Source organism: Pan paniscus, chromosome 11 (genome assembly GCF_029289425.2).
Source record: "Pan paniscus chromosome 11, NHGRI_mPanPan1-v2.0_pri, whole genome shotgun sequence".
NCBI classification, from domain to species: domain Eukaryota; kingdom Metazoa; phylum Chordata; class Mammalia; order Primates; family Hominidae; genus Pan; species Pan paniscus.
Window position 1 is genome coordinate 90,596,128 of NC_073260.2, and position 15,177 is coordinate 90,611,304.

Here is a 15,177-nt window from a genome sequence, read left to right on the forward strand (position 1 = left end):
GTTTTGTTGTGTTGCGCAGGCTGGTTTCAAATGCCTGAGCTCGAGCAATCTGCCTGCCTCAGCCTTCTGAAGTGCTGGAATTACAGGTGTGAACTGCTGTACCTGACTATCTTAAATATTAATTTTTTCTTGCGCAAAGCATTGCTCTTGACAAGTTTGTTGATATTCTAATTTCATTCTCTTCTATGTCTCTTGACATTTCTGCCTAGTTGTCCAGTGGATGTTTGTTCTTTTAGAGTCCAGTTCTTCTTTTTTTTTTTCTTTTTGAGATGAGTCTCACCCTGTCTCCCAGGCTGGAGTGCAATGGTTTGATCTAGGCTCACTGCAACCTCTGGCCTCCCGGGTTCAAGCGATTCTCCTGCTTCGGCTTTCCAAGTAGCTGGGATTACAGGTGCACGCCACCATGCCCGGCTAATTTTTTTGTATTTTTAGTAGAGATGGGGTTTCACTGTGGTGGCCAGGCTGGTCTTGAACTCCTGACCTCAAGTGATCTGCTCGCCTCAGCCTCCCAAAGTGCTGGGATTATAGGCATGAGCCACCACGCCTGGCCAGAGTCCAGTTCTTAAACTAAAGAATAAGAATGTCTTAGTGTGGACTGATTATTTAGGGATTGATATTCTCAAGTACGGTGTATTTTCATTGACATATTTATGCATTTTTTGGGTTGTTTTCCAGACATTTTTCTTGAATTTTAGTTTTAAGGATCTATACTGTATTTTTATTCTTTGGAGGCTTATTGTCCATAGCTTTAAGTTGGGTTGTCTTTTGCCTGTCTTCAGTGTTTGACACTTTGCTTTCTTTTCTCCCATTCCTATTTATCTCTTCATTTCTCTTTCCTTTTATTTCCTTTTTACAGGAAAAAAATTTCCCCAGTTTTATTCTCTGTTATTCTTGAGGCATTAATTGTTAAGTTTTATATTCCTTGTAGTTTAGACTCCATTTTCATATGTGATAGGACTTTCTTTAAATTATTATTTCTTGAATTCTGTAATTTAAAGAAGAAATAGAAAAACTTAGAGATATGTTATTCTTTTATCAGATTTTTTTTTTTTTTTTTTTTGAGACAGGGTCTTGCCCTGGCTTCCAGGCTGGAGTGCAATGGCATGATCTAGGCTCACTGCACCCTCTGCCTCCCAGGTTCAAGCGATTCTCACACCTCAGCCTTCCAGGTAGCTGAGACTACAGGGATGTGCCACCATGCCTGGCTAATTTTTTTTTTTTTTTTTTTCTTGAGACACAGTTTCACTCTGCTGCCCAGGCTGGAGTACAGTGGTGAGATCTCAGCTCACTGCAACCTCCGCCTCTCGGGTTCAAATGATTCTTGTGCCTCAACCTCCTGAGTAGTTGGGATTTCAGGCTCGTACCACCACGCACTGCTAATTTTTGTATTTTTAGTGTAGACGGGGTTTCACCATGTTGGCCAGGCTGGTCTTGAACTCCTGACCTCAAGTGATCTGCCTGCCTCAGCCTCCCAAAGTGCTGGGATTACAGGCCTGAGCTACCATGCCCGACTGTTGTTTTCAATGGGATTTAAGAAAAAGGTGATGCAAGAAGTGTCTGATTTTTAAATGTTTTACAGAGATGGGGGTCTCACTATGTTGCCCAGGCTGGTCTCCTCCTGACTCAGCCTCCCAAAGTGCTGGGATTATAGGTGTGAGTCACCGTGCCCAGCCTTAAAATTTACTTTTTTTTTTCCTATTTTTTTTTTTTTGGAGACAGAATCTCGCTCTTTTGCCCAGGCTGGAGTGCAGTGGCGCTATCTTGGCTCACTGCAAGCTCCGCCTGCCAGGTTCACGCCATTTTCCTGCCTCAGCCTCCCGAGTAGCTGGGACTACAGGTGCCTGCCACCACGCTCGGCTAATTTTTTGTATTTTTTTAGTAGAGACGGGGTTTCACCGTGTTAGCCAGGATGGTCTCGATCTCCTGACCTCGTGATCCACCCGCCTTGGCCTCCCAAAGTGCTGGGATTATAGGCGTGAGCCACTGCGCCCGGCCTTTTTTTTTCCTTTTTTTGTGACCAGGTTGTTCTGTCACACAGGCTGGAGTGCAGTGGCGCCATCTTGGCTCACTGCAACCTTGACCTCCTCGGGCTAAGGTGATCCTCCCACCTTAGCCTCTGGGGTAGCTGGGACTATAGCACTTACCACCACACTTGGCTAGTTTTTCTGTTTTTTTGTAGAAATGAGGTTTTGCAGTCTTAATAGTGAGCTAAGAAATAAAAATTACACCAAATATAGACCATTTTAAGTAATTAAAAAGTTTTAAAAGCTTTTTTAAAAAGTTCATTATGCCCGTTTTGGGAAAGGTTTTGAGGAGGCAGGTTCTCTTATTTACTGCTCGTTGAGTATATATCTTTATAGCCTTTGTGCAGAGCATTTTTGTGGAGATGGTTTTAAACTCCTTTTAACACTGGTAGACATTTCTTTGACCCTATAGTTTTACTTCTTTGTATTAATTGTTAGAAAGCTATATTTGGGGCTGGGCGTGGTGGCTCATACCTGTAATCCCAGCACTTTGGGAGGCCGAGGTGGGCGGATCACCTGAGGTCAGGAGTTTGAGACCAGCCTGACCAACATGATGAAACCCTGTCTCTACTAAAAATACAAAAATTAGCCGGGCATTGTGGCATGTGCCTGTAATCCCAGCTACTCAAGAGGCTGAGACACTAGAATTGCTTCAACCTGGGAGGTGGAGGTTGCAGTGAGCCAAGATCGCACCACTGCACTGCAGCCTGGGCAACAAGAGTGAAACTCTGTCTCAAAAAAAAACAAAAGAAAGAAATCTTTCTTTGGCCGTGTGTGGTGGCTCACGCCTGTAATCCCAGCACTTTGGGAGGGCAAGGCAGGAGGGTCATTTAAGGTCAGGAGTTCAAGACCAGCCTGAATAACATGGTGAAACCGCATCTGTACTAAAAATAGTAAAAATTAGCTGGGTGTGGTGGCGAACACCTGTAATCTCAGCTACTGGGGAGGCTGAGGCCGGAGAATCGCTTGAACCTGGGAAGCGGAGGTTGCAGAGAATCCCTTGAACCTGGGAGGCGGAGGTTGCAGTGAGTCGCGATCACGCCACTGCACTCCAGCCTGAGCAGCAGAGCAAGACTGTCTCAAAAAAAAAAAAAAAAAAGCCATCTTTGATGTATGTACAGATTTGGGTATAAAAATGGACCTCAGCCTGCCACAGTGGTGCATACCTGTAATCCCAGCACTTTGGGTGGCCAAGGTGGGCAGATCACTCAAGGTCAGACGTTCAAGACCAGCCTGACCAACATGGTGAAACCCCGTCTCTACCAAAACCAAAAATTAGCAGGGCGTGGTGGCATGCCTGTAGTCCCAAGCGTGAGAATTGTTTGAACCTAAGAGGCGGAGGTTGCAGCGAGCCGAGAGCACACTACTGCAAGGCAACAGAGGGAGACTTCGTCTCAAAAAAAGAAAAAAAAAAAAAACGAAAGAAAAGAATGGGTCTCTGGCAGTGTTTTAGTAGTAATAAAAATTTGCAGAGTAAGAAAGATATAGTCCGGGCACTGTGGTTTATGCCTGTAATCCTAGCGCTTTGGGAGGCTGAGGCAGAGGAATTGCTTAAGCTCGGGGGGTTCAATATTAATCTGGGCAACATGGCGGAACCTTGTTTGTACTAAAAACAAAACATTAACCAGGTGTTGTGTTTTGCGCCTGTATTCCCAGCTATTGGGGGAAATTGTGGGGGGTGGAGTGCGTGAGGTGGGAGGATTGCTTGAGCCTGGGAGGCAGCTGTAGTGAGCACTGATTGTGCCACTGCACTCCAGCCTAGCCGACACAATGAAACCCTAGCTTAAAAAAAAGATGTTAAGGCTGGGCGGGTGGCTCACACCTGTAATCCCAGCACTTTGGGAGGCCGAGGTGGGCGGATCATGAGGTCAGGAGTTCGAGACCAGCCTGACCAACATTGTGAAACCCGTTCTCTACTAAAAATACAAAAATTAGCCAGGCGTGGTGGCGTGCACCTGTAATCCTAGCTATTCAGGAGGCTGAGGCAAGAGAATCGCTTGAACCTGGGAGATGGAGGTTGCAGTGAGCCGATATCGCGCCAGTGCACTCCAGCCTGGGCGACAGAGCGAGACTCTGTCTCAAAAAAAAAAAAAAAAAAAGCACCTATGCAGTGGATTGTCATGTAGCATTAAACGTGATATAGATATTCATAATAAATTGTGTCTGTGAGTGATTCTACATGGTAGTATGTTAAGTATTCTGTTTTTGATAAAAGAGGAAAATAGCCAAGTGTGGTGGCTCATGCCTATAATTCCAGCTCTTTGGGAGGCAGAAGTAGGAGGATTGCTTGAGTTCAGGAGTTTGAGACCAGCATGGGCAGCACAGTGAGACCTTGTCTTTACGAAAATAACAACAACAAATTAGCCAGGCATGGTGGCTGCCATGGTTGCTACTCAGGAGGCTGAGGTCAGAGGAGTGCTTGAGCCTGGGAGGTCGAGGCCATGGTGAGCTGTGATTGTGCCACTGCATTCCAACACAGAGTGAAACCCTGTTTTTTTTTTTTTTTTAATGAAAAAATATAAATACCAAATACATAAATAGTTTTGGTGTTAGATGGTCACTTTATGGATTTTTCAATTTTTCTTTTGTTTGACTTGTAAAGCTTATAATTTAAGAAACTGTAATGATGGGAAGGGATGAGCATCAGTGGTGCTTGGATTGGAACAAGGCTACCTGAATCTGCTGGTATGGTACATTTTTTAGGTTTGAAACACAGGGAGCAGAAAATAATAGTGTTAGGGAAAACAGGCAAACTCTTCATACAGGCTTCTTGCAACAGGGACACCAACAGTCTGCTTTCATTTTGTGAAAATTGATTATATGAATTGGAGTTATCTTGTCATACCCAACTAAATTTAGAGTCAGTGGACCAAGGGTTACGGTAAAAAAGTGCTTGGGGCACAAAGCGCTTGCCCAGGGATTATATTGCAGGCCAGCTGCCACAATGACATGCTGTAACCTTAAATCCAGTTTTACCTACTAGCTGTTGAGATGAACTCTTGTGACTCTAAGTCTAGTTTTACCAACCGTGTTCACTCACCAATCAGAGCTTACCAGCTCCCAAAAGCTTTAGTAGTTCCAGTGAGTTTTCTTTCAAAACAATAGGTCACATTTCTTTTTCTAATAAAACTCCCAACCTTCTTTGTGTTCTTTGGACACACTAGGAGGCTACCCTAGTATGTGTATGTATGTATGTCCTGGATTGCAATCCTACTTATATATTCTTTCTAAATAAAACCTTTTTTACTTAGAGATTTGTTTCTCTCTATATTTTTGACTTTAACAGTTCATAACAAGTTGTCATTACTCCAAACCCAAATGTATAATGTGGAAATGCCATCTTTTAAAAACCCATCTCTCCCTTTGCTTTTCCCTTTTACTTCATCTAGTTGTCACGACAATGGTGCTCTTGGCTGTGGCACTGGGACTTACTGGTTGGTTATGATTTAGGAAAATGATTGTCTGATTTAGGGATAGTGAGAGTATATATAAGGTCCTTACATTTACAGGGAACAATTGAGATAAGATTTTCAGTAAGGGTAGACACTGAATTTCTGTACCAATGTCTTTTTGGGTATAATGTAGCAGTACTGCAGCAGTTAAACTGAGGTCTCAGCAGGCATAGGTCGGGATGAACAGGCCAAAGCACCTGGAGTTTGTATAATCACCCACCCACATGGCCTGGAAAGGCCTTTTGAAAAGTGCTTTAAAATGCAAAAAATGTCAACAACTCCCACTTATCCCACTTTAGTCAAGATTATTTGAAATGAGTGTATATAAAAAACTCAGAATAAAAGCTGTTTATTAGTTCCTTATGGCTTTTCTTCCTCTAAGATCTTTTTGTAAACTGTTCAGCTTTTTAAATATTTGTGTTGGGAGTTAGTATAGACTTGGTTAGCGAGGCAACTTAAACTATTTTGGAGTAATTTTAGATTTAATAGACCGTTGTACAGAGATGACACAGATTGTTCCTGTATATTCCTCACCTAATTTCCCTGTTGTAATAATTACGGTACCTTCGTTAAAACTAAGAAACCAGACTGGCACATTACAAAGTCATGCCACAGAAGAATAACTTTCCTTAGAACTTTTCTAATTTTTTGTTGGTAAAAACATCAGAAAACGAAACTTCAGTCAGTAATGTGATTGAAAAAATATTTTGAGTGACAAAAGTAAATAGTTTTTCTGCAAATAGCCAGATGTGGTGGTGCGCACCTGTAGTCCAAGCTACATGGGAGGCTGAGGTGGCAGGATCTCTTGAACTCAGGAGTTGGAGGCTGCAGTGAGCTATGATGGCATCACTACACTGCAGTCTGAGGGGACAGAATGAGACCCTACCTTTAAAAAATTAAATAAATACGGCTGGGTGCAGTGACAGGCGCCTGTAATCCCAGCAACTCAGGAGGCTGAGGCAGAAGAATTGCTTGAACCTGGGCGGCAGAGGTTGCAGTGAGCCAAGATCGTGCCAGTGCACTCCAGCCTGGGCGACAGAGTGAGACTCCATCTCAAAATAAATAAATAAATACTCCAGCCTGGGCGACAGAGTGTGACTCCATCTCAAAATACATACATACATACATACATACATACATACATAAAAACTTAATGAAATTGTGATTTAGGCCAGGCGTGGTGACTCAACGCCTGTAATCCCAGCACTTTGGGAGGCCGAGGCAGGTGGATCACCTGAGGTCAGGAGTTTGAGACCATTGTGGCCAACATGGTGAAACCCTGTCTCTACTAAAAATAGAAAAACTAGCTGGGCGTGGTAGTGCATGCCTGTAATCCCAGCTACTCTGGAGGCTGAGGCAGGAGCATTGGTTAAGCCTGGGAGGCGGAGGTTGCACAGTCAAGATCACGGCACTGCACTCCAGCTAGGGTAACAGCATGAGGCTCCATCTCAAAAAAAGAAAAAATCGTGAAGAGGGTAATTTTTGCCAGATGCAGTGGCTCAGGCCTGTAATCCCAGCACTTTGGGAGGCTGAGGTGGGAGGATCACTTGAGCCCAGGAGTTCAAGACCAGCCTGGGCAACATAGTGAAACCCTGTCTCTTAGAAAAACAAAATTATTGTGTATAAAAAAGATAATGTAACTTTAAAAATATTTTTAATTTAGCTAAATACAGCTTTTTTTCTTCAGAACTGACCAGCATACCTTTTTAGACCTGACAACAGAGCTTTTTTGACACAAAGTTCTAAGCCTGTGTCTGGGCAGTTGTTTGCATTACCTTTTATTTTTTCTTTTATTATTTTTTGCCTACCGACTACCTCTAAAGATTTCATTACTTTTTAAGCCTTTTTTTTTTTTTTAAATCTTTTTAAAAATTAAATAGAGACAGGGTCTCTCTATGTTGCCCAGGCTAATTTCGAACTCCTGGGCTCAAGCAGTGCTTCTACCTTGGCTTCCCAAAGGCATGAGCCACCATGCCCCGCCAAGATTTTATTATTTTTTGTTCTTCTGCTTTCTCTTGAGCTGATTTCCCCCACTCTACCAAGGGAAAGAAAATTCAAGTAAGTCATTGGCCAGTTAAGATGAACAATAGCTTTAGGTCGTTTGGTCAAAGGAATGGGTCCTTTATGTTACTTAATTTGATGCTTATTTTTCCTATGGGAACAGGTTATATATGGTTGAGAGGCCTAAATTCAGGGTCTTTTATTTGTTGTTACTTAGTATTTCTAGTGCTTGAGAGCCTTATCTGTTTGACCCAGATTTTGGAATCTAACTTATGCTTTTGGCGTTCAAATCCTTAACAATTGTATGTACTTTCCAGGCAACAGCTGAACAGATGCGTCTCGCTCAAGTGATCTTTGATAAGAATGATTCAGATTTTGAAGCTAAAGTTAAGCAGGTATGTTTCTGGCAAAGGATATCATCATTTTTATAATCTATTTTGATTGTGCTTAAAAAGATAATTTCAGTAAAGATTTTTGTTTTAAAGTATTACTTCTAGCTTCTAGTCTCACCTGAAATCTGTATATTGGATTTTGGACTTGTGATTAAAAATACCTTTATTGGTGGGCAAGTGAAGGAATTGAATACATTCACCTACCTTACAATATAATCTTTCTGAGTTACTAGTGTTTACATGTGAACATTGAACCAGACGTTTCTGTAAGCACACTGAGGTTTTCCGATACGTGTGCATAGAAAGTATATCTAACATTTGGCACAGTCTCTGCGAATTGTGTTTAATGTTAGAGATGAACTGAATAAAAAAATTTTTTTTCATAGAGACATGGTGTCACTCTGTTGCCCAGGCTGGAGTGCAGTGGTGCTGTCATAGTTCACTGCAGCCTCAAACTCCTAGGCTCACGCTATCCTGCTGCCTCGGTCTCCTGAGTAGCTATGACGACAGATGTTCATCACCATGCCCAGCTAATTTTTAAAATATTTGTAGAGACAGAGTCCTGCAGTGTTGCCTAGGCTAGTCTTGAATTCCTGGGCTCAAGCAATCTGCCTTGGCCTCCCAGAGTGCTGGGATTACAGGATTACTGGCCTGAATTGCCATTTCAAACGTGGTTGTGATTTCATACTCTTGTTGGAAAAGTATAAAATTAAATTTTAAGGCAATGTCTTCATTTTGAACTTTAATAAGAGGTATTTTTGATAACTTAGTCTTAATTTCTAACTCTTCTTTGCTGACCCTTTCTCATCAAGATTCTAGAAACCAAGCTGTAACTGCTACCTCAGTGCCAGATATTCCAACTCTTGGTAGATGTCATCTAATAATTGTTCTTTGGAGTAAAGGTCTCACAATGAAATCTTGTTTTGTCTCACAAGAAATCATAGATTTCTTTCTCTGGAATGAGATCTTCATAAGTTTGAGATATACTTCTGTATATTACATTGCCTTTTATCTGAATAGTATAGATAGAACACTGGCCCAGGAGTTCAGAGATTTAAGTTCTAATTTTAGTTCTGTCTGTCAATAATCTGATCACTGGGGAAATTTTGATGTTGACTGTGTGTCTTAAAAATTGTATGTTGCAGGCATTCACTTAGTACAGATCATTGATAAAAATGAGACATTTATTAGTAGCTATCCAAAGACTGAAGCATCAGAAAGCTATAGAGTATGCAGAACTTTTGCTGCTTGATAAAATGAAAAGATGAAAGCAGGGAGGCCAAATGGTATAGTGCAGAGAGCTGTGATTATGAGATCAGGAGGCCTGGGTTCTAGATGGGCTTTGCTATTAATTACCTTTGTGACCATAGACGAATCACTTGATATGTTGGGATCAAGCTGTTTTGAACTTCAGCTAGTACATGTTAAAATAGTTAAATGTAGTTAAAATGCAATAGATATTAAATCATAGGTTTATTCACTGATACTTGAGAAACCTGCATTTTGCCTAGTCTGTGATCATTCTAGTGATGAAAATGCTAAGTAACAAGTATCTCTTGCTAATGAGAATAAACTGAAGAGTTTCTTTCATCATTACTTCAAGCATAGCACCATGTTGAAGATCCTTGAGAAAATATGTCTAGGAGTGTGTTTTGTGATAGTAGCAGAATTCCACTTGTAAGACTTTAGGGTGTTATATAACTTAGTATGTACATGGAATGATGTTTTTTCTTCTTTTTTTTGAGGGGGGAGACAGGGTCTTGCTCTGTCTCCTGTGCTAGAGTGCAGTGGCACAATCATGGCTTATTGCAACCTTCACCTCCAGGGCTGAAGCAATCCTCCTACCACTACGCTCGGTTAATTTTTTGTAAAGATGAGGTCTCACTATATTGTCCAGTCTCGAACTCCTGGGCTCAAGCGATCCTCTCGTCTCTGCCTCCCAAAGTGTTGATTATAGTTGTGAGCCACTGCGGCTGGCCTTTGAAGTGTTCTAATCCAAATGGTGAAAGCCAGCATATGGAATATTGTCCCTGACAAAAAATTTGTATTGAATTTTCCATGAATGATGACCGTGTACTCATATAGTTCCACCTCATATTTAAGTTTAGGAATCCTGTGTGCTTGAATTAAATTTGATTATTCAGATACTTGATCTTGGGTATTCTGAGAATGTTGGTACGTATGTGTGTGCTGCTGATTAATGATCTGCTCCTTGGTCAACTTGGAGGAAGATTGATTTGTAGTTAGATTCTACCAGTGTTAGTGAAAAGACATGCATGGAATGGCCACAAAAAAATAAGTAAACATGTCCTCATTGTAAACTCAAGAGTCTAGAAGAGGCCATCTTCATGTAGAAGGATTATGTAATTCTGTATTTGTATAGAAGAATCTTAATATCAAGTGCCAGTTTTTTGTTTGCCTCTAACCATTTTCTGATATGTTCACTAGCTTATGGAAGTGACAGGGAAAAATCAGGATGAATGCATAGTGGCCCTACATGATTGTAATGGAGATGTGAACAAAGCTATCAATATATTGCTGGAAGGGAATTCAGACACAGTAAGTATTATTAATTGATTTGCATTGTTTACATTTGTCTCCAATTCCGTAGCACATTTTCAACTTCACCTTGGTTGGGGGTAGGGATGGAATGGATTATGGTGCCATTCCATATTTGTTTTAAGTTCCAGAAAGAACGATTACCTGAAAAGACTGTTTTTGTTATGTATGGTTTCTTCATGAAGTCGTAGAATCTGATGACTTGAAAGAGAACTTGGTGATCTACTCCAGCCTTACAGTTTCCAAAAATCTCTGTGCCTGTGTATATTTTCACCACCCCCACCTGAAAAGCATCTCTTGGCTCTGTTGCTTATGTTTCTTCATCTCAGTCCTCACGTCTGATTACTTCTTACATCTCTATTATAACAGAAAACCAGGATTTGCTGGTATATGTATTTGCTTATGTGGAATATTAAGTTTTCTTTTTTTTTTTAATATTGGGTTAAATTTGGTGAGCTTGCAGGCTCATGAGCTCAGGCCTTGGATTTTAAGAAGGATACAGCTAAAGCTACACCAGGCACTTGTCAGCCCTAAAATTTTGCTGTGTGTATATATTTATATTGATATATTATAGTTTTTATACATATGTATATATTTATTTATAAATATATATTTATTTAATAATTTTAAATTTTAAATAATTTTAATTTTAAATAATTAAATTATTTAATATATTTATTTAATAATATAAATATATATATTTAATATATAAATATATTTATATATTAAATATATATTTATATATTTAATATATAAATATATATTAAATATATAAATATATTTATATATTTAATATATAAATATATATTAAATATATAAATATATTTATATATTTAATATATAAATATATATTAAATATATAAATATATTTATATATTTAATATATAAATATATATTATATAATATTTATAATATTTGTTTAATAATATATAAATATATATTTATATATATATTTATTTTTTTGAGACGGAGCCTCACTCTGCCACCCAGGCTGGAGTGCAGTAGTGCGATCTTGACTCACTGCAACCTCCGTCTCCTGGGTTCAAGTGATTCTTTTGCCTCAGCCTCCCAAGTAGCTAGTACTACAGGCATGCGCCACCACGACCAGCTAATTTTTGTATTTTTAGTAGAGGTGGGGTTTCGCCATGTTGGCCAGACTGGTCTCAAACTCCTGACCTCAGGTGATCCACCCGTCTTGGCCTCCCAAAGTGTTGGGATTACAAGTGTGAGCCACCACACCTGACCTGTGTTTATGTTTCTTAAATTGAGGAAACTATTTTAGAGTAGATTAAAAAAAAAATGACTCACCTAAAAGAGGATACAAAGATGAACACATCAATAACTACCTTCCCTTGGAAAATTTAAAACAAACAAACTGACCGTGTCAGTGTTCAGATTTAATTGAAGTCTCATTTTAGGGTCATGCTGCATTAGGTACAAGAAATACAAAAATGAACTCTGAGAAACTGAAAGCTAAAATGACTGTGTTTTTAGTTGATGTGAAACAAAGAGAATGAATTCTTTTAAAGTAAAAATTAACTAATGTGGAAAAGATTTCACTGTTTGAGTGTAGCAGTAATTGTTGGTAAAATTCCATGTAAGAGAACACTGGTACACAAGACAAACCATCAAATTTGTGATTTTTTTTTGGGGGGGGGAAAGCCATATTATATGATAAATTAAAATTTTGAATAGTTTTTTTTACTGACCTGGGAATAAGTATCCTGGGTTTTGCAAAATATGGAGGATCTGTTTACCTTATCGCTAATCGGTACAGCAGAGAGTGGCTTTCAGTTATTTTCAAAGTGAACTGAAGAGCCTAACTGCCCTCTTTGTTTAGGGGAAAAAAAAAAAAGAAAAAAATCTTTGCGAATAAACAAAATAACCCGAATTGTTCACTGGAGAGGATCTTTTTGGATCTTTTTATGGTAGAGATAAGTCCAGACACTATTTTTTATTGCCTTTCCTTTAGCTCCAGCAGATTTAATTCCTTTTCTCTGGTAGTTTGGTGAATTTTTAAGTTTTAAATGTCCACTTTTCTCTTTCTGTTTTGAGTTTTAACACCCCCTCCTCCTTTGGGACCGAACCTGAAGGAGCTGGTTCTGGGCTATGTATTAGAAAGTAAGACTGACTGGGCACTGCGGCTCACGCCTGTAATCCCAGCACTTTGGGAGGCCTAGGTGGGCAGATCACGAGGTCAGGAGTTTGAGACCAGCCTGGCCAACATGGCGAAACCCCATGTCTACTAAAAATACAAAAAATTAGCCAGGTGTGGTGGTGGGCGCCTGTAATCCCAGCTACTCAGGCGGCTGAGGTAGGAGAATTGCTTGAACCCGGGAAGCGGAGGTTGCAGTGAGCCGAGATCGCGGCATTGCACTCCAGCCCGGGCGACAGTGCGAGACTCGGTCTCAAAAAAAAAAAAAAAGAAAGCAAAGCTGAACTTTTCATGAAGAACACCTCTTTGGTTACCTCTTGAACGATTTTATAGTGTGGGCTATATCTGACTTCTTGTTTTCTTCAAAGATAAGAAAATAGCAAATAAAGTTCTGAATATAGTTGTGAAAGAATACACTTGTTCAGGGCTGAGTGGGCTGTGGGGGACAGAAGTAGAGGGAAAGTCTTTGTTTTAGTTGTTTGGTGTTTTGGGTTTTTTATTAAGACAGGGTCTCACTCCGTTGCCCAGGCTAGAGTGCAGTGGTGCCATCACGGTTTACTACAGCCTCGACCTCCCGGGCTTATGCCATCCTCCAGCCTGCCGAGTAGCCGGGACCACAGGCGCATGCCACTACGCTTGGCTAATTATTTTTATATTTTGTAGAGTTAGGGGGTCTCTGTGTTTCTATGTTGCTCAGGCTGGAGGGAGTCTTTGAAATCCTGGTTTGTTGAGGACCACTCTCTGGTACATCTTGTCTCTCATACTGTTTGCCTCATCTCTTACCTAGTTGCCATCTGCAGCACCTATGGCTAAACAGCTTTGATTATCTTCCCTTGACTGAGATAGAGTTAATTGGAGTAGGGTTGACAGAATATAAACACTGTGATGTTGCTAGGAGCAAGAGCATGAAGGCAAACGATTCTTTTCCTATTATCTAACCTTCCTCTGTGCTGAAACAAAATTATTACTTGGAAAAGGTGTTAAGTGGAATCGTCCATGATGTTTTTAAGGATAAATTTATTTTTTCTTATGTAAGTATATCTGTCACAAAGGAAGATATTGAACATAAGTACTGAACTTTTTGTTTCATCATAATGTTTGGTTGATGTGACAAAATTGTTTTGAAGTATCGGTCTCTTGAATTAATGTACTTAACTCTTTTTAGTAAGTTGTTTGTGTTGGTAGTTTTTGGCAAAGGCAAAGTGGTGGGAGAGTAATTTTTGAACTAGCTGGCTTTGAAGACTGCTGTTCTGATAATTATGTGGTGGCTGGGAGGACTTCTCCTCTTAGAGTTTCTTCAGACCCATTCTGCAACTAGCAAAATACCGATAACAGAGGTTGCCAGAAATTCTCTTGGAAATCCTCCATAATTACTTGGTTAACTTTTTAAAGTATGCATGTGTGTGTACTTTGCAGACTTCAGCAAAATACACAGTAATCCTTTTAGCAGTTACTATGGTATTGTAAAGATTGCTTCTTAAAGGTTCTTTTCCCTATTTGCGCACCCCCCCCCCCCCCCCCCCCGCCCGATAAGTTGTCTTTGTAGAGCTCATAAACCAAGACTTTGCTTGAGGGGCAGTAGGATGGGGAGGGTATCTTTTTTTTATTTTTATTTTTTTGAGATGGGAGTCTTGCGCTGTCACCCAGGCTGGAGTGCAATGGCATGATCTCAGCTCACTGCAACCTCTGCCTCCCAGGTTCAAGCAGTTCTCCTGCCTCAGCCTTCTGAGTAGCTGGGATTACAGACATGTGCCACCACGCCTGGCACTGGCGTGGTGGTAAAAAAAAAAATTTTTTTTTTTTTTTTTGAGATGGAGTTTTGCTCTTGTTGACCAGGCTGGAGAGTAATGGCGTGATCTCGGCTCACCACAACCTCCTGCCTCCCGGGTTCAAGCGATTCTTCCGCCTCAGCCTCCTGAGTAGCTGGGATTACAGGAATGCGCCACCACGCCCGGCTAATTTTGTATTTTTAGTAGAGATGGGGTTTCTCCATGTTGGTCAGGCTGGTCTTGAACTCCCAACCTCAGGTGATCCACCCGCTCAGCCTCCCAAAGTGCTGGGATTACAGGCATGAGCCACTGCACCCGGCTGCTAATTTTTGTATGTTTAGTAGAGATGGGGTTTCACCATGTTGGCCAGGGTGGTCTGGAACTCCTGACCTCATGATCTGCCCACCTTGGGCTCCCAAAGTGCTGGGATTACAGGTGTGAGCCACCGTGCCTGGCCAGGGTATCATTTGCTATATGAAATGGGGTAAAGTGTTTCTCAGATGTTTTACAAAGACAGCTGGCCCCTTTATAAAGATAGAGTACCTTTAGGCGAGGCTGTGTAAAGATGTACATTGTGTATACATACACTTTATGCCAACTCTTCTGGGATGATTTTTCCAGGACCTCTGGAATTTACTTTTTGTATTCTAACCTAAGAGGACTGGATTCTGTTTTACACAGTTGTCTAGTATTTTCGTATTAGCAAACATAATAAATTGAGTTTGTTCAGTGTGGGCATTATTTTCTCTGGCATAGATAAGCTTTATTGTTTAATTAGAAAAGAAATGCAGAAAAATATTAAAGATTAAATTAAACATCCTCACT

At 40.4% G+C, this 15,177-nt stretch overlaps 1 protein-coding gene across 23 annotated transcripts in view; it reads left to right on the top strand.

Moving 5' to 3' along the window:
• Positions 1-15,177, top strand: part of UBAP2 (ubiquitin associated protein 2) — a 127,480-nt gene that overhangs the window by 42,753 nt on the left and 69,550 nt on the right. For all 23 annotated transcript variants that reach the window (XM_063594439.1, XM_055117306.3, XM_057303164.2 and 20 more), the window contains 2 exons: positions 7,795-7,872; positions 10,318-10,428. In XM_063594439.1, coding sequence (XP_063450509.1) covers positions 7,795-7,872; positions 10,318-10,428 — 189 coding nt within the window. The remainder of the gene's footprint in view (positions 1-7,794; positions 7,873-10,317; positions 10,429-15,177) is intronic.